The following is a 22996-nucleotide window of genomic DNA, read 5'->3' on the forward strand; positions in this document are numbered from 1 at the left end:
GTCGAACGGGAAAACTTATTAGAATTATATTTATTTCTTCCTCTGTACGACGATTTTTTGAAAAAGTCTCGGCTTTCAAAGTTGGACCTATGCTGCTGGCGGAAGGATTATTGAATGCAAGCGAGTAAACTAAACGGAATTTTGACAAACTGTACCTCATATTAATGATTAGATAACCAATTGTTCTGCACTAAATCCATGATCCATGTGTACGGAGCAACCATCCTATATTGCTATCGAAAGGTTGTTGTATAATTTTGAGAGTTAAACTGTACAATAAAACTTTTGTTACGATAATTTTTGTATCTCTTCGCAACGTCCGTTAAACACATAAGCGACTTTGTTACTCGGTTCCCACGGAGAATGTGCGAGGCGATAGGACATTATGTATTAAATGTTCTGCTTCATATTTTAGGAAACCACCACTAAAGGGGACGTAGTGATGATGATGATCAAGTTTTACATGCTAACATGCATCTAACTAGTAAATTTGCTAAAGATACTCCGACTTCTTAGCCGAATTTTATTAGGACGGACGGATGGTGAAATCGACATGGCTATCGGCTTCTTATGCTGATCAATGATCATGGGGTAGAAAACGTCTTATTCTCTGCGGCACAAATAACTGCAAACTGCAAACAAAATATCCTTTTTTTTAGAACATAATATGAAATAAGTAATTCTGAATTGAACAGCAAATTAACTCGCAAGAAGTAGCACTATTAAAAGGATTGACAATCCTTGATTTTAAAACTTACCAACACTTAAGCCATCTAAAAAGCCGTTTTGAGCAAGTCTACAATTGGCCAATTTCTTAAAAACATGTTACAAAAATTTGAAATTTGTTGGCATTTGTATATAGAACAGGGTTTTCTTTCTGTATGTCAGTTATTATAATATTTTAATATTTTTTATTAAACGTTTCGAGTTTAAAATAATAATAATAATAATAATAATATGCAATAAATTTTTGTTTTGTTTTGTTTTTTTGTTTTTATAATATACATAATACCATTTTGTTTTTTTATGTTTAAGTTTAATATGCTGTGTGCTGTTGTTGTTGTTTTTATATATTATTGATTTATTTGTTTTTTGTTTTGTTTTTAGTTGCTTATGTATTTTCTCTTCTCCTTTTTAATGTCGTTTCTATTATGCTTTACATGTAAATTTAACTATCTTTGTTTATTATGTTTATTTGTTGTATTATTTATTTATGCATATTATACATTACACGCGTCCTTTTTTTATATATATGTATATATATATATTAATAATAGCGCCAAAATAATGTTCCATTTGCTACAACTGATACGATTTAAGCACAATTTGCCCCTTTAGACTTTGACTTTGTGTATATAATGGGTATATATCTATATATATATATATATATCGTGTATGTACGTATAAAAATCGATTAATGCGCTTTACGATTTCGTTAAATTTATTATTATTATTTTTTTTAATAATAGTTTATACACTACGCCTAATAGCACTAGCACATTTTAAATGATCGATTTCCGTTTGTTATATCCTTTAATATTTATGTATGTATGTATGTGTGTGTGTGTATATATATATTCCATAATGTTTTTTTTTCTTCTTTGTGTTAACATTATATAAAACACTATTTGTTATATAAGATTAGTTTTTTTAGTTTTAGGGGTCATTTACGTATAGGTATATGTATATATACTTGTTAGATTTGTTGTTGTTGTTGCTGTTGTTAAACTTTGTTTTAAATGCGCTTGTAAATTATTAATATTATTTTCAATTTGTTAATTATTTTCTTTTTTTGGATTTCCTGATATTTGACTTGCCTTTGCCATTTTTTTTTTAAATTTATTAATTTTTTTTTCATTGAGATTAAATATATATATGTATATCAAATTGTTGTTGTTATTTATTTCGCTGAGGTGGAAAATTCTTTTTATTAATAAGGTTACTTGTTGTTGTTGTTGTTGGTGTTTTTCTGATTTTCTAATTTTTCTTTCTTTTTTTTTTTATCCTGTTGCATTTTGTATACATTATTCTCTTTTTTCAGTTTCTGTTTCTTCTATTTTCTATACATAGCTTTTAGTTCGGTTTTTATTTTTTTGTATTTTTTATCTATTACTTTCTAAATAGGTTAATATAAGTATTTAACTTTTATTTTATTTCGCTTTTTTTGACATTAAAGTACACCAAATTTCTCTATATACACATAAATGAGGCATTTTTTGAAAAAAATAAAACCAAAAAAAATTAAATTTTTGTGCATTTGTGCAATTTGTTAATGATAAGTCTCTATGCTATGCGGCAAAACGAAAACAATAAAAATTTTACTTTCTAAAAATTGGGGAATTCATTGGAACATTTTCCACTAATTTGAAAGCAACTTTCGTTTATTTTGGTTAATTATTAATTAAATGTTTGGTCCCAATACAACTTTGGAGAGATTTTGACATAGCTGAAACAAAAATCTCAATAAAATGTTGATTAGAACAGAAAACCAAATATAAAATAATCTGCAGAATAAGTTTAATTTGTTTAAAATGTTCTTTAAATCGAACATAAAGAAAATAAAATGAATCATTTGTTTTTAGTTCACAATTTTTATTTAAAAAATAACTTTAAAAGAATAAGGATAAAAGAAAACAAGCAAAGACAAATTAAAGGTGGAGGGGGAAAAAAACACACACATTATTTAAAAACTTAAGGTAAAACACAATGAAACAATTAAATAAAACGTAATATACAATCAATAATCATCATCGTCATAGTAGTTTGGATTAAAATCATTAAAAAAATCAGTAACATTGTTCATCAATTGGGTTTATACATATGTATATATATATCTAAATATATATATCATGATTTGTGTCTTAGAGGCTACTTAATACACTTAATTACAAAAAGATTTGCGGAAACGCAAGATTTAAAATAAATGAAACACAAAAAGGCTTGACCAAAGTTGGTTATTGGGAAGGGTAGATATGGGCGGAGGGGGGAGGGGTTTTTGGGAGGTCTGTTCTATACAATAAGTTAACTACACATAAACACAATTCATTTAATTAAACATTACAATTAAATTAATTACATACAAATGAATTATAATAAGAAGATTGAAATCGAAGAGAAATCGGTCTAAATCGAAAAGTATGAAAAAGCATAGCATACTTTTTGGTTGGGGGGGGTTTTGTTTTTCAATCATTTTGTTTCTTTCAGCAAAAATTTCACTAAATTATATTAATTTAAATTTGATGTTTTAATTCAATTACTCGTTGTTGTTGTTGTTGCTGCTGCTGTTGTTGCCGCTGTGTTTGGAGTTGGCATTAGTTCGCCTGTCTGACTGCGACTATCCAATGACCAATCCCAATCTTTGCCTTTGGGCCTAAATTTGGATGATTTGTGATGATGCTGCTGCTGCTGCTGTTGTTGCTGTTGTTGCTGCTGCTGATGATGTGGTGATGATTTCTCCTTGGGTGATTTACCAGACGACTTTGCATTCGCACTCAACCCACCACCGCCGCTAGAATCCATAACAACTGGACCATTGCCGGCTGCATCTGCTGCTGTGGCTGGAGCACTTAAATTGGAATATGCAAGCAATTCATCCTCACAATCGTATTCCCAATTGCGTTCACAAAACTTTTTCTTATAATGCTTTTCGGAACCGATTTTCGATTTACGTTGATATTTCAATGGTATACGCAACTCATTGGCCATTGGCATAGTTTGCGGCGGCCCGGCATTGCCGGCAATCGGTGGAGGCGTGGCTACGCTGACAGCACTGGGACTGGGTGTACGTGGCAAACCGACATCAGACAGCGGCGGCGACTCAATGGCACTCGGGTCCACCGGCGAGATAGTCTTCAACGAACTACCGGCTGCCAGAGAGGATGAGGCTGTGGATTTCATGCTACTGTCACTCAGATGATCGGCAGCATTCAAATGGTGAGGCTGTGGCAACTGAGGCTGAGCCAGCTGCTGCGGCCCGTGATGAAGATGCTGCTGCTGATTGTTAGCCTGTTGGCTGTTGTACAGACTCTGATTGCTGCTGCTGCTGCCACTGCTTGGTGGCAGTTCCAATTGCGACGAACTCGATGAGGTGGACAGAAATGTACGCGCTGCATCCGAATTGCTGCTACTGTGTGTGGTTATTCCCGAATCCGGTGAGGTGTTGCAGCTAATCGATGCCGGGACTGTATCGCCGTCAATGCTGCGCCTCGTCTTGTCCAATTCGGTGCTGGCGAAGGCCACCAAACGATCGAAACCAGAGCTCACACGATGCTGCCAATGTGACTCATCATCGGCAGCTATAACATCATCTGGCAGACAAACAATGGGCAGAAAGAGAGGGAGAAAAGTATTTGCGATTAGTTAAATATTTAATTTGCTTTTCTGCTTTTACATACGATGGCAAAGTCCCTAAACCCCTATAAATGTGTGTGTGTGTGTGTGTGTGTGATTTATATAAATTTCTTTTTTTCCTTACTTTTTTGTAGTTTTCTTTATTTATTTTTTTTTTTTTTTTTTGCGTGCAAAGGAGAAATATTGAGTGAATGTGTGTGCGTGTGTATGCGTGCGTGTTTGTATGGGTGAGTGTGTGTGTGTGTGTGTGTGTGTGTGTGTATGAAGGCTAAATCATAAATAAATTTAAAAATAAAAATAAATAAATTTGAAATAAAAATTTAAAGAAATCTTATTAAATGACAAACAAAATGCATTCAAAAAAACTTTCAGGAAAATCGATCTAAATTACTATTAAATATTTGTTTAAGTTAAATTAAGTTAATAAGCTAACTTTAGTAAGACTATTTAACTTTCTCGCAAATCTAACTTTAAGTAAGTACTTAACTATATGCTTTGATAACTCTTAATCATCAAGTCGATGACTTAACGAACGAACTTGCCCCTTGAAGTATGCAATGCGCTGGGAAAAGTTATCATTATTTGCAAAAAATTTATAACTTTTTCGTATTTCTTCTATTAAAATGATTATTCAGATTATTCTAAAACTTCTATAGCTTTTTGTATAGTTTTAGACTCAAATTTTCCTTATTTTCACCATTTTAGTTCCCCATTAAGCTAAGTCACTTGATAAACTTGTATATAAAACTTATAGGAACTTAGTTAATGTCTCTTGATTGATCTTGTTTAACTTCTATTTCATATTTTTTAGGTTATGAACTTTAATAAACGTCCCAATTCTTTAGTTTTCTTGATCCTTTAAAGGCCTAAAGATCTCCTATATATATTCTGCTAATACATATCATCATATTCAGCTTTATGTACATATGTACCTATATTGTAGAAACCTCAAAACTTTTCCGAATGCATCTTGTGATAAAACGAAGAAGAAGAAGAAAAAAAAATCAAGATATATCCAATTAGGCGCAACAGAACTTACCTCACATGCTCGTTTAAAAATTTCAATTGATTAAAAATTTTGACAATTTTTTTGGTTTTGGTTTGTTTTGTTTGTTAGGTAGATACATAGATATAAAAATTATTATTGAACGTAAAAATTAAATGTTTTGTCTTTAGAGGTCGTTTTTTTTTTTAAGTTGTTTGTTTTTTTTTTTTTTTCTTTTTAGATAGCTTTTGGGTTTTATTTTGTACTCTAAGTTTTGTAATTTATTCATTTTTTTTTTTTTTTTTTTATATTTTTCGTTTTTTCTTTTCTTTTTTTGCCCAACCAACGTAAATTTTGTAGTTTTTTTTCATTTTTGGTATTGTTTACGTTGGAAAAATTTTGAAAGTGAGTCATTCAATCAATCATTCATTTCAGTATGTCAATCAATCGATTAATCGTGCGGCAAACTACTACTATCGGCCACAACATATCCATTATGTTTGGGATTCTGTTTTGGAGAATTCTGATTGTGATTCTGATTCGGATTCGGATACGGATTCTGATTGGGATTTTGATTCTGATTGTGATGGGCAGCTGTTAATGGTTTCGTTGCACCAGACATTGTCGAGGTCAGACGAAGTCGACGTCTGGGATCATAATTAGTTATAGTACGTTGCGTTGCCACCAAATCGGTAACTGTATGGGAGTAGAGTATATAGAGAAGAAGAAGAAGGGATATACATATATATATGTGTGTGTCATTATGGCATATTTAGGAGAGAGAGAGAGAGAAGTGGTAGAGAAAATGCATAGAGACAAGGGACGAGGGGCAGCAATTATCAATAAATTGATCATTTTTGCTTTCGATTGATGTTGGTTTCTTTTTTTTTTTTTTTTTGGTTTTGGTTTTAGTACAAATTGAAAATTAATTGCAATGCATAATAATATATATGTATGTAGTATGTAAGGAGGAAAAAAAAACATTCCAGAGAGATTTTAACTTTCAATTATTAACTTTTGAAATAAATGGGTGAGTTTTGGTGTGTGTGTGTGTGGGTGTGTGTGTTGTTGCGTGTTTGTGTGTATGGGTATGGGTTTTTGAGTTTTTTGGTTTATACAAAGAGCGTTAACGTTGTATGTTTGTGGATATAGATGATTGATCTGACACTTTGAATGGTTGTTGCTGGCATTGTTGATATGTTTGTTGATTTATATACAATATATATTTTATTTTATTTATTTAATGTTGTAAAACCCAATTAATGCACCGCGAATTGATTATTAAATGTAGCTATGGATCAGTCCAAATTACTTTCTTTTCGCAAAGTGTAGTTTTCAGTGTTAACCAAAAGCCAAGATCTCATAGTTTATTGAAAAAAAAAAAAAAAAGATAGGTAAATAGATAAAGAACCTAAAAAGTTAGTTTTCTTTTTTTTTGGTTTGGTTGAGAACTTTCAAATATTTCTCATGATCTATGAAAAATTCCCTTAAAGAAGAAGATTTTCCTATGAAGTTGACACGGATGAAGTTTCCTACTCATTCAATTGTTATTATAAATAAAACTTTTTTGTTTTGTTTAAGTCACTTAAAAATTACAAAAATTAAGATACATGAAAAAACTGAACAATACAAAATAAAAAATACAAATATAATACATTTTAAATACTATAAAACAGCATACCATTTAAATGTGTGTGTGGTGTGTGTGTGTGTAATGTGTTGTTGTATGTGAGTGTGTGACAAAGCAAACTACAAAAGGAGGACAGAGTACAAAATGACACCAAAGAAACAACACGCAACATGAAAGTGAAAAAAGCATTTTGTGTTGCATATTTTTTAGGGCAAGCAATAATTATTTTTGTTTTGATTTTCTTTTTGAATATTTACATAATTAATGTATGTACAAAAATTTTAAAAACAAATGATGTGTGTGCAGGTGTGTGTGTGTGTATTATGTATGTGCATGTGTGTATAGGCAAATAATTAAGCATGTGTATAGAAGCTGATTGCTGTGTCATTGGATTCAGAGTCATTATCATCATCATCAACATCATCTTCATCATCATCATCATTGTCTTCACTCGAAGATGGAGACGACGACGAGGAGGAAGAGGATGACGAGGACGAAATTGATGAAATGGCTCGAATTGGCTTTTTTATGGTTAGATCTTGTGGCACTGTTTGAGCGGCAACCAGACGAGTGCGACAACGAATTGGGTGTGGTTGTGCTTTTGATTGTGTTAAATGTGCTGATGTTGTTGTTGTAGTTGCTGTGATTGATGTTGTTGTTGCTGATGTTGGTGATGGTAATGGTGCTATTAAATGTCCTACATATGGCTTACCATCATCGGCGGCATTGGCACTATTATTGTTGTTACTGCTGCTGCTGCTGCCACGTGTTGCATTCATATTTAAAGTTGCTTGTCCATGGAGTGGCAAACGATGTGCTTGCTGCTGCTGCTGCTGCTGTGCCACTTGATGTGCATGTGGATGATGATGATTATGGAGTTGATGTTGGTTCTGCTGCTGCTGCTGTTGATGATGATGGTGCACCGCCAGTGGCAATGGTCGTTCATCACCCATCAATGAGTTAATCTCTGGACTCATTAACAACGGTGGATCTATCAAAAGTTTACTTCGTCTGCCTCCACTACCGCCACCACCACACGACGACGAGGATGATGAAGGTGTGGGCGAGGGAGTTGTGGTGGTTTCATGTGCTGCTGGCGGTGGCGGCAACACCACTTGTCCATTGGCATAAAGATGTTGCTGCTGCTGCTGAGTTTCAAAGTGCGCCAATTTGGCTGGACGTGGTGGTTGCTGGTGCGGAGCTAGCGGAGATGTACGCTTAATGCCAACTATTAAGATGGGGAGAGTAAGAAATCAATTTTTTTGTGTGTTTCCAGTATTTGAAATCAAAGCTTACTTTCGACTTTGTGCGGTGTTCCATTTAAATGTTGATGTGGATTTGGCTGATGATGCTGCTGCATGTGCAAATAATTATGGGCAGGCGGAGCCTGATGAGCATAATGTGGATTCAACTCAGTAGGGGGCGCTCCTCCAGACGAGGATGAGGAAGATGTGGCGTTTGTAGAGGATGATGAGGCTGCTGCTGCCGCCCTCCGTTGACGCTCTTCGTTCTCCTCTTTGTATTTCCTGGCTCGCACATGATCTTGCAGAGAAGCGGCTAGACCTGGAATAATAGGGATTCATATGAAGAAAATTGTTCTGTTGTTTTCATGTCTAAATACTTACCCTCCAGAGGTGGATTGGCTCCATTTAAACGCGATGCCCTTCCAACTCCTCCAACTGCTGCATTCTTTGTCTTTTGCTGTTGCTGCTGCTGTTGTTGTTGCTCCTCATGGAAATAGGCCTCAATGCATCCCTTCATTTCGGCACGTGGCAAAGCAACTGGCTGATAATCTCGTCCAGAACGCGATGGATTAAGTGCCGATGATACGGATGCGGATGCTGATGATGTTGACATGGGTCTCTGTGATTTCTGGGCATAAGCCACATGAGCTAGGGTAGCCAAATTACTGCCTGATCCTGTCGTCTGCTGCTGCTGCTGTTGGCTGTAATTGGTGGGCTGTTCATTAGATGATCCTCCTGCATGATGATCATCCTGTAAGGGCCTAATATTCACACGCTCCGGCCTCTGGGCATTGAGATTGATGAGCAGACGTTCATTGGGGAATGCCCGATCCATGAAATGGGCTGCGGCTGCAGCTCCCACACCCGTTGTGCTCATATTGACGGCTACATTGATAATGCTCTGCTGGGAAATCTCAAGCGTACGCTCAATCTCACCATTGACCAGATCACCTATGGTTTTGCCACCACCTGAAGAAGGTGTCTGCTGTGCCGTTGGTGGTGTCGATGTGGCCTGCGGCGGTTGATTAAGCTTCTCTTGCGAGAGATGACGACGTAAGGCCATTTTGGCTGGTGATACTTGTGTGTAATCCGGTTGTGAAGAATTCGAACTCGGTCGGCTGGGTGGACGCCCACGATAGCCACCACCCGTTGAGGAGGCATTTGAGCCATAATCCAGGGAATTCGCCGAACTCGAACGTGGCAACAATTCCATATGGGATGGTGGGGCCTGTTGTTGTTCCACTAACATCAATTGCTCACGTGAGCTGGAACGTTGAAGTTGTAGATTCTCAGCTGGTGTCTTGAATTCGTTGGGATGATGATGAGCTGGGTGAGAATGATGTTGTTGTTGTTGTTGCTGTTGATGATGTAGCAAATGATGCTGCGGCAGACGATGTTGTTGTTGTTGTTGCTGCTGCTCCTCGGTTCGCATCTGTTGACGTTGCGCCGCATGAGCGGCAGCGGCCAACATAAGGGCATGTTGTTGCTGTTGTTGTTGCTGTTGAACCATAAAATGCTCATAGGACGAGGCACTCACTGTACCCCGACGACGTTGGCCATAGCTTAAATCATTTGCTGCTGCTGTTGCTGGAGGAGGATTAGCATTGGCAGAACTGACAGAACCACCGCCAGCACCAGTTGGACCATATAAATTGGCCATATGGGAAGATGATGAAGTTGGCGTTGGCGTCAATTGCGCATGTTGGCCATGACGTGAAGCCGGTGAATATTTTGATTCCTTTATGGGCATTTGATGATGATATTTGCCACCATGATTCTTACCACCATAGACTCCAGCACCGTAGGGCAGATTAGCTGGCGGTGGCGGAGCTGTGGAGGCTGTTGCTCCAGCCGCTGGTCCTGGCAATGGTGGTGTAATGGGAGATATGGTGGTATTGGCATTTAAATGCATCAATCCCTGAGTGGAAACAGTTATAATATTGTGTAGGGGATGCATTTGGGATTGCTGTTGTTGTTGTTGTTGCTGCTGTTGTTGATGATGGTTGTGGTTGTGGTTGTGGTGGTTGTGCTGCTGCTGTTGCTTGCTACGCTTTGGAGCTGGACTTTGTGTGGGTGTTGGCGGTGGCAGAGAATCCATGGCTGTTGTTGATGCCTTGCTACGCTGCTCTTGATCTTCATTTAAAGCTGTCGTAATTATGCTCTTCAAACGATCCTCAAAATTGGCCACTTTTGGTGATTCCTGCTTAATGCTGCTAACGGCACTGCGTCCCATAATGGACGAAGATGATAATGATGAGGAGGGGGCGGAGTTCGGAATGGAGGAGGATGACAGACCAGGTAACTCGCATTTCGGCAATATGGAAGAAAGCAATTGCATTTGCTGCTGTTGCTGCTGCTGCTGTTGCTTAGGTGCTGGCATCAGAGTGCTGTCCTTATACAAGGATTTCACTGCTGCCGTTGACGGGGTGGTAGCCGGAGGCGGTGGAGGAGGGTGTTGATTCACTTCAGCATTTGTCTTATTTTTGCCATTCACCTGATAATGACCAGCCTCAATTTGTCGACATGTCTCAACAATTTTCTGAGCAAGAACTTCTGGATTGCTCTCTTGGATCTTACCAACTTCGGGCACTTCAGGCCATTCCTGGGATCGAGCACGATGCTCCCGACTACGTCGAGCACTTTTCAAATGATTATTGGTTGTGTTGCTACTACTCGTCGTTGTTGTCATCTTACAATTTGGCACGGACACGGAAAGAGAAGAAGCGGATGGTGCTGCTGCTGCTGCTAAAGATGTTGCTATTGGTGCTGCTGCGATTGCAACTGATGAAGTTGATAATGCAGACGCTGATGATGCTGGTGGTGGAGGTGGTGGAGGTGGTGGAGGAGGCGCTGAATTATTTGTAGATCCAGTGTTGCTGCTGCTGCTACTGGCTGCCAGGCTGATGTTTGTACCTTGAGCCAACAGGGCAGCCGCTGTGGTCCTTTCCTCCGCTGTCTTTTGCAAAACCGATGTCTCTTGCTCTATTGTTGAGACTTGAGCATACAATTTCTTGCGCTGACTCAACGTATTGGCTATCTCCTTCAATACGAGCTCTTGTGCTGTTGTCTCCGACAACTCTTGCGGCATTTCCACCTTCACTTTGCCGTTTAATGAGTTACCAAATAATTTCTGATATTCGGGTAGATGTTTCAATTGTTTGCTAAGCATCAGCTTCTGTTCTCCCTCATAGAAGGTCACCTCATTGCGCATTTTGCTAACCGTATGCTGTAGATCCTTATGCCGACCCACTATCTCCTTGGCCTGGGCAATCAGATCGTTGGGTGAGTTCACACTGATGCCCAACTCATTCATGCGTATCTTAAGCAATGCCACACTGTCATCGATGAGCACCTTGATCTGTTTGTCCAACTGACTGGCACGATTCTTTAGCCTGGCCATGCGCTCTTGCTCTTGGGCGATTTGTTTCTGCACCTGCGGCAGATAGGCACTCGATTTCATGTGCTCAATCATAGACATATACTGAGATCGGAAGACATCAAGCAGAATTTGCAAGGCATACGGGGTATCCTGTGGCGCCAGCGGTATATCCAGCTCATTGTGATCCATATTTTCGGTGAGCAGTGACGTCAATTGCTGATCCACAGTGCCAGGGGCTGCGGGCAGTTTCTTTGCATTGGCATCTCCCGTGGTGCTAAGAACCGTCTGCTTATGCAAAACATCCAAGCCGGCGATTTTCAGAGACTTGCGACCGCGGGCGCCCTTCTTTAAGCGACCCTTGCGGCCACCGCCAATGCCAGGACCAGTGCTTGCCGCTCTCGGTGGTTGATCCTCCTTGGAGCTGGAATCCTTGCTGGTAGCTGCTGCAGCAGCAACAGCCGCTGCCTCAGCACTTGCTCGTTGGGCAGCTGCCGCTGATTTACTGGCAATGGCTGCTTTGCGTGTTAGCTTTTTACGCTTCTTTTGAATCGTGGTGTTGGTGGTGGCTCGCGACTGACGACCAGTAGCGGTTGCACCGCCGCCTCCATTTGTATTATTGTTCTCTTCCTCATCGGATTGAGATGATTTCCCTTTGGAGCTGCACCAATCGGACCACACTTTTCGGGTCATGGGTCCGCCACCATTTGAGGTGGATGTGGTGTTCGTGGTTGTGGTGGTATTACCACCATTTCCTGTTGTGGCATCGCCATCACTATCCGATGTGCTGTCCATGTCGAGACTTCGTTGCTGCTGCTGTTGTTGTTGTTGCTGCTGCTGGGCTTGCTGGCGGGTTGTCTTAGAGGCAACTCCACCACCATTACCACTACTTCCTCCCCCTGTTCCGCTGCTTAAACCACTGCCCATGGCACCACTAGCATTCACATTAGCGGGTGATTGTGATTGATGACGCGACGCAGTTCCACCATTCGACTGTTCTCGTTCTGCTCCTCTCTGCTGATGGTTATTGTTATTGTTGTTATTGTGGTTGTTATTGTGATTATTATTGTGATGGGTTCCAGCAGATCCTGAACCAATATTGGCCTCACGCTTGGCACGATCCCGTGTAGTGCGCACAGTACCTGCAAAAATTAAATTGTAATTTTAGAATGAATCACACGATAAACAATTCAATTTAGTAAATATGTTTTAACCTAAGACCACATTGATAAAAACCAAAAATTAGAAAACATTGAAAAACAAAAAACAGACAATGAAAATGATCTCATGATTGATATTGAATTGATCATGATAGAGAAGATTTGATATTTCTTTGGATTCGAGTTGAGTTGAGAATTTTGAATCTGTTGGATTTTCATCAGTTAAAATCAAATTTTGATTAGAGATTAGCTTTTCTCCTCCACACAATCAATTACTTACCCACGTGATCGTGATCACCCCCTTTGGTTTTCAGACGTTGAAAGTACTGCTCCAATTTAGTACGATCAATCACATGCAGATAATAGGATACGGGTTTACATGTCCAGGATACGGAACCCTTTAATGGTGGTATTTCGCTAACATGCATTATAGTGCCAATATCACTTAGATTTCTGTAAAACAAATTCCATTAGATTACATAAATTCACTTTCATTCAATCGACTCACCTATCCGTAATGCGAAAATTCAATGGGCAAAACGATTTTGAGGATACAACACGAGCGCCATCACGTAAATCGGCAAAACGCTCCTTTAACTGATGATCCACCGTTGGTCCAAAGGCAAAGTTATTCACAAACACCAATGTGGATGAGGTTATCTTCTCACGATGCTCGTCGACAAGAAAATCACCTTTAATCAGTTTATATTCACAAAATCGTTTGCCAAACCAACTCATATATTGGCGAAAAAACAAATCCATGCGCTCGGCGTAACGTGCTGGCGTATCGGCCTTTTCGATGCCAATGCAGGTTTTAAGGGGAAATGATCCGGCCATTTGGAGTACAACTTGTCCCACACCGGAACCGAGATCAATGAACGTATCCTCTTTGCTGACTGTGACATGTTTGAGCATTTGTTGTACCAACTCATACGATGTCTCGCCATAGACTTCGGGTGAAAATGGCTCATACTGATTGAGCTTATCGGGCTCCAAAACGGCAGCATTGTAAACTAATTGCAATATATGTCTTAAAAGGCTAGGATGAGCGAACTTATTCAAACGCTCGGCGGGCAGTGAAGTTCCTTTTTCCTGTGGGTTAGATATAAATTCATTAATAGAATTTCTAAAAACCGACAAAGAGAGACAACTTACCAATGCAACAATACTGTCGACAGCTTTATTAAAACGATCGACAAGATTTGTCATAGTCTTGTAGCAGGCAGTGTCAATTTGATGGAGATTGATCTCCTCGAATGCGGATGATATTGATGGCAGCTCATCGCAAACGAATTTGATTGTATCGATAATATCGAAGCCATTGTCATGCTTATCCTGTCCATGTCCAACTTGCAGGGGCCAAGCAAATGTGATGACTTCCGAAGAGCCAGCGGGCGAACGCAACACCAAGTCCTTGACTTGGGGTGTTGCCATATTTTGTAAAACTTTGCCAGTGTTTTTGGCAAAGATTTAAAGGTTTTTGGTTGGCGCGGCAGGATCGATCGCCCGTTCGTCCTGTGGGTGGTGTGTGTAAGTGTGTGTGTGCGCGGGAGTGGAGTGCTTATAATGTTGCGTAATTATTCGTAGTGCTTAATATCCAAACGTTTTTGGGGCATTGGGGAGATCGAACGGAAGCTGCGATTGCTTGGTTGATTAATTAATTGATGGGGGAGTTCAAATGATCAAATGACAATAATCGAACATAAAATTGGCATAGTAGCAGTCAATGTTTGGGGTGCAGTGTGTGTGTGTGTTTATGTTATGTATTGGTATTAGGTTTGTTGTTATGTTACGTTACAGCTACAATTACGTTAATGGTTACGTTGTAGTTGTTGTCTTAGGAACAGTGGCAGCGTTGGGTTTAATGTATAATATATTGGGCTAATAAGAATCTTCAACTATATTCTCTTCGTCGTCTTCTTTCTTCTGTTCTTTTCTTTCCTTCCTCTTGTTGTATTTTATTTTCCTCCACGTTACGTTACGTTGCGTTGTGTTGCGTTCTTTTGCTCTGCTGCTTTCTTTTCTTATCCACCTTGCCACCTCTTCCGGTTCCTCTTCTTCTGCCTCCGCTATTGGTGCTATTACCGGCGCCAATGACACTTCTTCCTCTTCTTCTGCCCTCTTCTTCAGCTGTGGCGGCAGTGGCAACAAAATATAAAAGTAACTGATGATAGTTGCGTAATTTAATATTTTGTTGTATGTTAAGAAAACGATGCATTTTCTTCAATATCTGACAACATTTTCTCAATCATTTGTTTGGTAACCCCGTCGTCTTGATTATGCCGTTGTTTCATTTCCACTGCATTCCATGATTTAACGTGCACATAACACACTTTGCCATGTACCGTTATTCATGATCCATGATGTTGCACACACACACAACGTACACTCGTCTCTTAATAGTATTAATATTAAGATTTAATGTATATCTTTAAAAATGAATTTAAATGGAATTTGTATTTTGTATTATTGAGTCTGTAAGAGAAAGAAAGAGAACAGAGACAAAAATGGTAAAATATAAATAATAAAATGGATTAAAATAAAATTTTGCAAAAAAAAAAAAAAATTGAAAAGCAATAACAACAATGAAGAACGTGCGAAAACTGAAAATCTAATTTAATGATGCGATTTTCAACATGCATTATATTTAGAATGTAAATGTGCGATGCAAAATTTAATTAACTAACTAATTATTTCTCTTATCTACAGAAATTGTACTTTAATTTCATTAAATATTTCAAATTTTGTAAAGGCAACTTTGCACATAGAAAAAAGGCATTTATTTTGTAAATTTAAGTATAATAAAGATCTCTTTTGAAAATTCCTTTCCCAGGCGGTTTATAGAATGCTATTTTTTTGGTACCAATTAATATGCAATACGTAAAAAATACGTTTGGGTTTTGTGAATTTTGGCAACGTTATTTTTAAATTCATTACGTACATTTATTCCTTTATAATGCTAATTATTAATGCCAGGCACGTCGTTTAAAGCTCAAAAAGATTTAATTTAACTTAATGTTGTAGCGAATGGGCAGGGGGAACTTTGAGGGGGCCGGACTTTATTAGCATAAAAACACATAGCTTTCTATTTGGTCGAGTGGGAATTGAGAAAATCAATAAAAAGCCACCCTAGCCTTCTTTTCACATACTAAGAGTCTGTTTAGAAGTTTTTTTGTTTTTATATTTATTCAAAAGAGAGCTAAAAAGCCTTTTAAAGCTTGTGTGTGTGTAATGAATTAACATTATTATTATAACCTACACATAGAACAAATACACATTTTATAGAGAAGTGGCGAATATGTAAGTTGAGCATTAAAATTTTTGGCTAGACAAGCGCCACATTAAATTGAATGAGTTTTTGGTCTACACGCACACACAGACACACGAAGGAAGAGTGAGCGAGAGAGAGTGAGAGAGAGACCAATCTGTCTGGCAACTACAAAAAGGCACATGTATGTATGTACATAAATGTCTGTATTGTGTGTATGTATATGTGTATATGCATCTATACAATGTACCGTTATGTACTGTCATTGTTGTTTATGCATATGCACACGTGTCGTCTGCGCATCCCATTCTCAAAACAGTTCCTCCACCCCCAATATCATCATCCCCACATCCAACTGTCCTTTTCATGTCTCTCTCTCTCTCTCTCTTTGACTCTTTATCTAGTATGCTCTTGCTCTCTCTATCTTTCTCTTTGATAAGCCGGCAATGTATAAAAGCTTCTCTTCATTCGATGCCATTGCCCGCAATTTCTACCCCCACTACACATTTTGCATTCGGCCTGTCTGTGTGAGTTGAACACACAAACACAACCATGAACAATTTATGGTTAATCAATATCGTCCTGCCCGTATGTATGTACATTAATTTTAAGCATTTAAGCAAGCTTCATTTCCCCATTTTTATACCCTTGCAGAGGGTATTATAAAATTGGTCAGATGTTTGTAACGCACAGAAGGAGACGTTTCCGACCCCATAAAGTATATATATTCTTGATCAGCATGAGAAGCTAAGTCGATATAGCCATGTCCGTCTGTCCGTCTGTCCGTCTGTCCGTCTGTCCGTCTGTCCGTCTGTCCGTCTGTCCGTCTGTCCGTCGGTGCGTACGCGTTTTACTCAGCCATCTTAAGAGCTATCGGGATGAAATTTTTTTTGGGAGCTTTTTTTTACCCGGGTGAGATAAAGTATGAAAATCTTTGGGATCGGACTACTATATCATATAGCTCTGGAACAAAAATTTTTGCAAAAATTGGAGTATCCCCATGAAATTTACCAATATAATAGAATTTGATATAAAATCTCAGATCCCAAAATTTGACCCTGATCGGATAAATAGAACACAAGTTACAGTCTATATAAATCGGTTCAATCGCTGCCGGCAGCTCTGCTTGCTGCCTACTACGTCACCATCTGTTAACAGAGCACATGCATACACACACAGACGCAACGCTACATAAACTGTATGTGTATGCGTGCGTTGCTTTGCTTAGGGAATGAGGGAAGAAGAAGAACAAATTGTACATAGTATGAAGAGTAAAATTGTTTTGTTTGTATATTAATGAATTGAGTTGCAGAAAAGAAATTTTGAACATGTGAAATTATTATTGTCAAGGACTGCAAGGGTATATAAACTTCGGCATAGCCGAATTTAACTTCTTTGATATTTTTTTTTGTATTTTGTTTATTTCTCTCTCTCTCTGTGGCCTTTTTGTTTGCTTTGGTCATTTGCGGCATTGGCATTGAAGGCTTTGTATGTATATTTACCGTTGATTGAAACTACCGTTATTGATTACGATAAAAATATACACGGCCAACTTTAACAATAAAGCTGCTAAAGTTCTTGTGCTTGAAAGTAATTCAAAAGGAGCTATTAATTTAATTGGTCCCCGTAGGTTTCGTGCCCTTCTTGTAAAATATTGCCCTTTTTTATGGTGGTAAATTATCATACAAGTTATTTGTTAAATTTTTAGGTATATATATAATCAGACACATTTATCAAGCGTTGAGCTTAGGGCTTTGGGCTAGGTAGAAGAAAACAAAAAAAAACCAACAAGACGACATAAAATCAAAATGCCAAAACCCAAAAGCTAAGCAAAGCAGACAGAGGCCCAGGGACAAGGGACCAGAAGACAAAACAGATGGCAGGATGCCTGGCAGCAGGCAGGATGGCAGACAGACAGACTGACAGCAGTAGCAACAACAACAATGGATTCTCTACATCCTATTAAGTTCGCATATGTATTAGGATTTTGGGCAAAGCTTTTGTTTGGCCTGTACTTTTTGGGTTGAAAGGGCACCACAATTACACATAGAATCACAAATGCCTGCCAAGTCACAGGGAAAGAAAATGAAGGAAGATGTGTGGGATTATTTGGTTATTGTCTGGAGAAAGGAAAAGTTTTTTCACTAAATCGAACAAAAGTTGAAACTTGTCTGATTAAACTTTTACTTCAAGCTTGGAAAAATGTAAGTAATTTGTATTAAACTACTTTTGGTTTATGTTTGATTCAAAAAGTGTTTAAGAAGACGAGTTTTAAAAAAACACAACAAGGCGTATGAGTAATATTCTTATTTCGATGCAAAGATGACAAACTTGTTATAATTTCTTGCAAAATAAAAGAAATTTTCCCATATAATCAGTAAATTCTTAATATGAGAATTGCCCAAAATTGCGAATGTTACCAAAAGCAAGTGTTTTCAAGAAATGCATTACTCATACGCAGTGTTGTACAGTAAAAGTATTTTTAGCCCTTATTATTTATTTGCCTACAATATATATAATCGCTTTTAAATATACTTCTCAAACGTTGTTAATTAGTAAAACAAATTGATATTTTGAAATACTTTGTAGTGTAAGACGAGGGGGGCAGTATTGGAAACTTTTTACCTCTTAAAGTAGCCTAGACCTCTAAATAAATGAATTTCAAAGGTATATGCATTCGGACATCTTCTCCATGGCTTGAATATGCTCTTTGTGGCCCCGAAGATACTATTTTAATATGTTTTTAACTGGTTTTCCTTTTGTTTTGGTTTTTTTTTTTGTTGCTTTTGGCTTCAACCCAAACACACAACCAATTAGTGTTAGCTGTCATTCTATTACATTTACTTAGTTTTTTTTTTTTTTAAATATTATTTCAAAATGTTGCCTGCGGAGGCGTGACACACATTTCCATTGCAAACGTCCACTAACACACACATGCACACATACACAGACATAAAGTTGACACAATTACAGTCAGAAGAGTGTGAGACGGAGAGAGATGGAGAGGGAGAGCGACATGAAAGTATAAACAGAACTGAAACGCGCTTTTAATCAACTTAAAAAGCATTCGCCTTTGCCTCAACGACGATATCTCTCATTCTACCATTCTCCCTTCATTCATTCTTTCTCACTCTGTCACCCACGCGACCTGCCAACGCCCACGTGAATAGCCTTTTTGTTGTTGTTGTTATATTATACTTTGATATCTTTTAATTTTTGGTATAGAAAGGGTATATTAAAGTAGCCACAAGGCTTGTACCAGTCTCCAAAGAAAAGTAGCACAAATTTCTTATAATGAAATCCTATTTTTAAAGGGCTGAATCCATTAAATGGCTGCCAAATGAGGAAGAAAGCTTATTAATCATTCATTAGTTAATACATTTTAAGCTATTCATGGTGAATTTGTCTTCTTGATAAAGGGTATTTCAATGTCGATCTTTCTTGCTGCTTTGTTTTGTACTTTTTTAGCCATTTTTTTTGTCTGTCGAGCCAAGCGGTCTGCCTGAAATATTCTAAACTATATTTTCGCAACTCAATTTGTGCGTGTTTTTCTCTCTCTCTCTCTCTCTCTCTCGATGTGTGTGTGTGTGTCAAGGTCAACAATTGCAAAATTTTTATTTATTTTTTAATTTTGTCTTAAGGTTCTTTTTTTTCTACAATGAGAGAATGAATTGCACCTCTGTTAAATAACATTTCAATTACATGGCTCGTCTCTCTTTCTCTCTCTCTCTCCTCTCAGTATCTCAACAATCAGTTTTTTCACTATATTTATTTCAGTAAATTCTATTTATTTTCATTTGTTGCTATTCTCTCATGTTCTCGTGTTCTCTCATGGTCACGTGTTGCCTTGAAGTGAAGGTTAAACTAGTTTACGCTTTGATTTCACATAAATTTTAATGGCATTTGTTGCTGTTGTTGTTGTTGTTATTATTATTGCCACTAATTAGCATTCGCGTGTTCACTATGTTTATTGGTTTATTTCAGGAACCAACAAAATGAACCCCACCAAACAACAGCACAAGGTTCAGTTTAGCAATTCCATAAAAATTTAAACAAAAACCAAATTTGTATATAAAAATTACAAATGCGTAGAATAATTCTGATTGCATTACAACTGGAAATTTGTTTCCTTTTTTTTTTATATTTTTATTAGAGTCTTATTCACATTGAGGTCGTCATTGATAAGGGGTTTATATAAACACACACACACATTTCTATGACATCAAATTTAATACTCTGATTTAATTTTATTTACTGATAAGCACAGTAAGTACATAAATACATTCAGTAAGGTCGTCTGAGATATGACAACTAACGTCATTAACGTTAATTAGAACACAATGCATCATTGTTAAAAGGATTAAAATAATAATAACAACAACAAAACCTTTATAAATTACATATTCAAGTGAGACAACAAAAAAACATATTAGATGGAAAAAACATTCTCGTTTGTAGTTTTATTTAAAATGTTTCATAATGTTTAAAGGTTTTTTCACTTCTTTTCAAGTTCCAACAACTTTTTAAGTTATTTTGAACATCTTGTTGATTATTTATTTCTCCAATTGTTTCCTAAATTCTAAAAAACCAACGTATATTTACACTTTACGTAATGAATACAAAGTATACACATTTTTTTAAAAGTAAATTAACTAATATATAGTTTCTAGTGATAAGATAATCAATTTTCACCTGTTTTCTAGGTCAAATGACCTACTTGTAAAAAACAGAAAAAGAAAAACGCTTCTGAATCATCAGAAACACAAAAAATAAAACCGCATTTGAGGCAAGTTTTAAACATCTGCCAGATGGAAGAGACAGATCGTTTTGGTACGTGCCGTGAAACAAATAAGAAGAAGGGAGAAAAGCCAATAAAAGGAATACCAGAAGAAACCTTTTTTTTTGTTGTTGTTTGTTGGTCCCCCTTTTTCTTTATTATAAGATCATAATTTGTTGTCCTGTTGCGGTTTAGGATCAAGACGAAAACAGCTGCTTGCCGAAGGACTTCAGATGAAGTTCATTGTTATGTACATAAATGTAGGTAGTTACATAGCTTTGACATCTAGTGACATGTAGAACATGTGCAACCAATGACAGACAGACAAACAGACGCGATTAAAGTGATCAGAACAACATTATAATTAATCCATATGTATGTATAATTTGTACTTTGTTGCTAGTTTCAACACAATCTACATGTTGGAGGAAAGGTCGTCGGACTATAACATAGTTACAAGAATTTCAAGGCTAATAAATGAACATTTATTAGGCATATGATTATAAGAGGAAACAAAACAGGCTGTAAATCTGTTTCATTGCAATATTTTAAGATCCTTATTCAATTGGAATCTAATAACATATTTCATTTTGTTTTATATTAACAGTGATTAAGAAAACCTTAACAAGGAAAGATATGCGCTGATCTAAATAAGTGATATACATATCAATCGAAAGAGCATTATATGGCCTTTCAGATATCTGGAGTGATTGAGCTATCTGAAAGGAGCTTGATGCAATTAAAGTTTGGTACTTTCCTTGTAATCTTGATCTTTTTCGATTCAATTAGTTGCTCAATAGATCACTGATCACTGATCATTAATATAATAAATGTTTCCTGGATTATCATAAAAGCTTTTTTGAAGTTCCTGATATTCTGTTATAGCCTTGTGAAAATTAAAGGCTTTAGAAAACACCAATACAATTGATTAAGTGGGTTAGCAAGTGAGTGGTTGAGTGGTTTTATTATAAATAAATATAAACCAAACTCTATTTCTAGTTAAAAAATCCCTTTTTTAGATTTTACAAAAGGCAAACATTTTCTAACCCACATAGCCTTATTGATAATAATTAAATAGTATTATTTTTAATTGACTGAAAAAGTTCCAGTATTCCCTTTAAAGAGTTTTTCATTTTGTTGTTTGGAAATCCAATTTTCATTTAGTTCTTTTTGCATTGTTGTCCAACTTCCCACATTTGCCACACCCAAAAATAAAAAATGTGCTTGAACTTCTCAAAACCCAAAATAAAGGGGGGAAAAAGGTGCGCCAAACTTCAGTGAAAAGTGTTTTATTTCGAGAGAATAGAGCAAAGAGAATAATCGATTTTCAAATGCCAAAAGGAGCTCTCAGTTTTCGCTCTTTCTCTGAAAAGTAAGAAGGAAAAATTCGCAGGACTCAAAACACTTTTTAAAGACTCAGACACAGAGAGCGAGCTAAACGATTTTAAAGCCTGCAACTCGGAGAAAGCACAGAGGCACTTTATGGATTTTATGCATCAGTCAAAAAGATTTACTTTCCTACGGTAAAACATTGAGGCAGCAACAAAAATGATGATACAGAGACAGAGAAAGAGCAAGAGAAGATGAGCTGTGTGTAAATGGAGGGTCCTGGTTGGGTCCTGGGTTGGGTCTTTGGGTTGCCTCCAAAACTTATAAAATATACACACAGTAATATGGTCGGATAAGGGTAAGGCCTCCACACTAAGCAAAAAAAATATATGTATGTATGTGATTATATGTAAGTATGTAAAAAGTTGTTGAAACTTGGCTACCCGGCAAAAACAAGGGATATAAAAACTCAGAGAGATACACAAGTACATATATAGGGAGGTGGTACACATAGTTTTGTGATGCAGAAAAAAAGAGAGAGAAAAAAAGAAAAAGATGAAATATTGCCCTCCCTAATCTTATATAGGAAACTTTTTACTTCTTTTCATATTGGTTTTCGTGCCTCTGAGAATTGACCAAAGCCAGTTAAAAGATGAAAAATTTCAAAAAATAATTCTGACAGTTTTCCTTTACAAGAAACACAAAAGTGCCGAGAATTAGGGATTTTCTTGTTGAAATTCATCAGAAATTTGATCAATATTGTTGGAAGTTGGAAACTTCAACTTTTGGCTTAAGGGAAAAAACCTTTTTGCCAAAGGGAATAAACGAAATTACAGTTAAAGCCTCCTTAAGAGTCGCTGTCGGCTCCGAAGGGTTT

General features: G+C 37.0%; 1 protein-coding gene across 2 annotated transcripts in view; it reads right to left on the reverse strand.

Moving 5' to 3' along the window:
- Window positions 1–3032: 3032 nt before the first annotated feature.
- gpp (grappa) overlaps window positions 3033–22996 on the reverse strand; it is a 42597-nt gene continuing 22633 nt past the window's right edge. The window contains exons 3-9 of one of the 2 annotated variants that reach the window (XM_068297760.1): window positions 13901–15220; window positions 13254–13837; window positions 13026–13198; window positions 8591–12727; window positions 8262–8528; window positions 7678–8193; window positions 3033–4307 (exon numbers count right to left, since the gene is read on the reverse strand). In XM_068297760.1, the coding sequence (XP_068153861.1) occupies window positions 3250–4307; window positions 7678–8193; window positions 8262–8528; window positions 8591–12727; window positions 13026–13198; window positions 13254–13837; window positions 13901–14179 (7014 nt within the window). In that variant the 5' untranslated portion in view covers window positions 14180–15220 and the 3' untranslated portion in view covers window positions 3033–3249. Of the gene's footprint in view, window positions 4308–5703; window positions 6032–7677; window positions 8194–8261; window positions 8529–8590; window positions 12728–13025; window positions 13199–13253; window positions 13838–13900; window positions 15221–22996 lie in introns of those variants that run through there. The other variant, XM_068297761.1, reaches the window with a different exon arrangement.

Source organism: Drosophila tropicalis, unplaced genomic scaffold, assembly GCF_018151085.1.
Source record: "Drosophila tropicalis isolate 14030-0801.00 unplaced genomic scaffold, ASM1815108v1 contig_859, whole genome shotgun sequence".
Lineage (NCBI taxonomy): Eukaryota > Metazoa > Arthropoda > Insecta > Diptera > Drosophilidae > Drosophila > Drosophila tropicalis.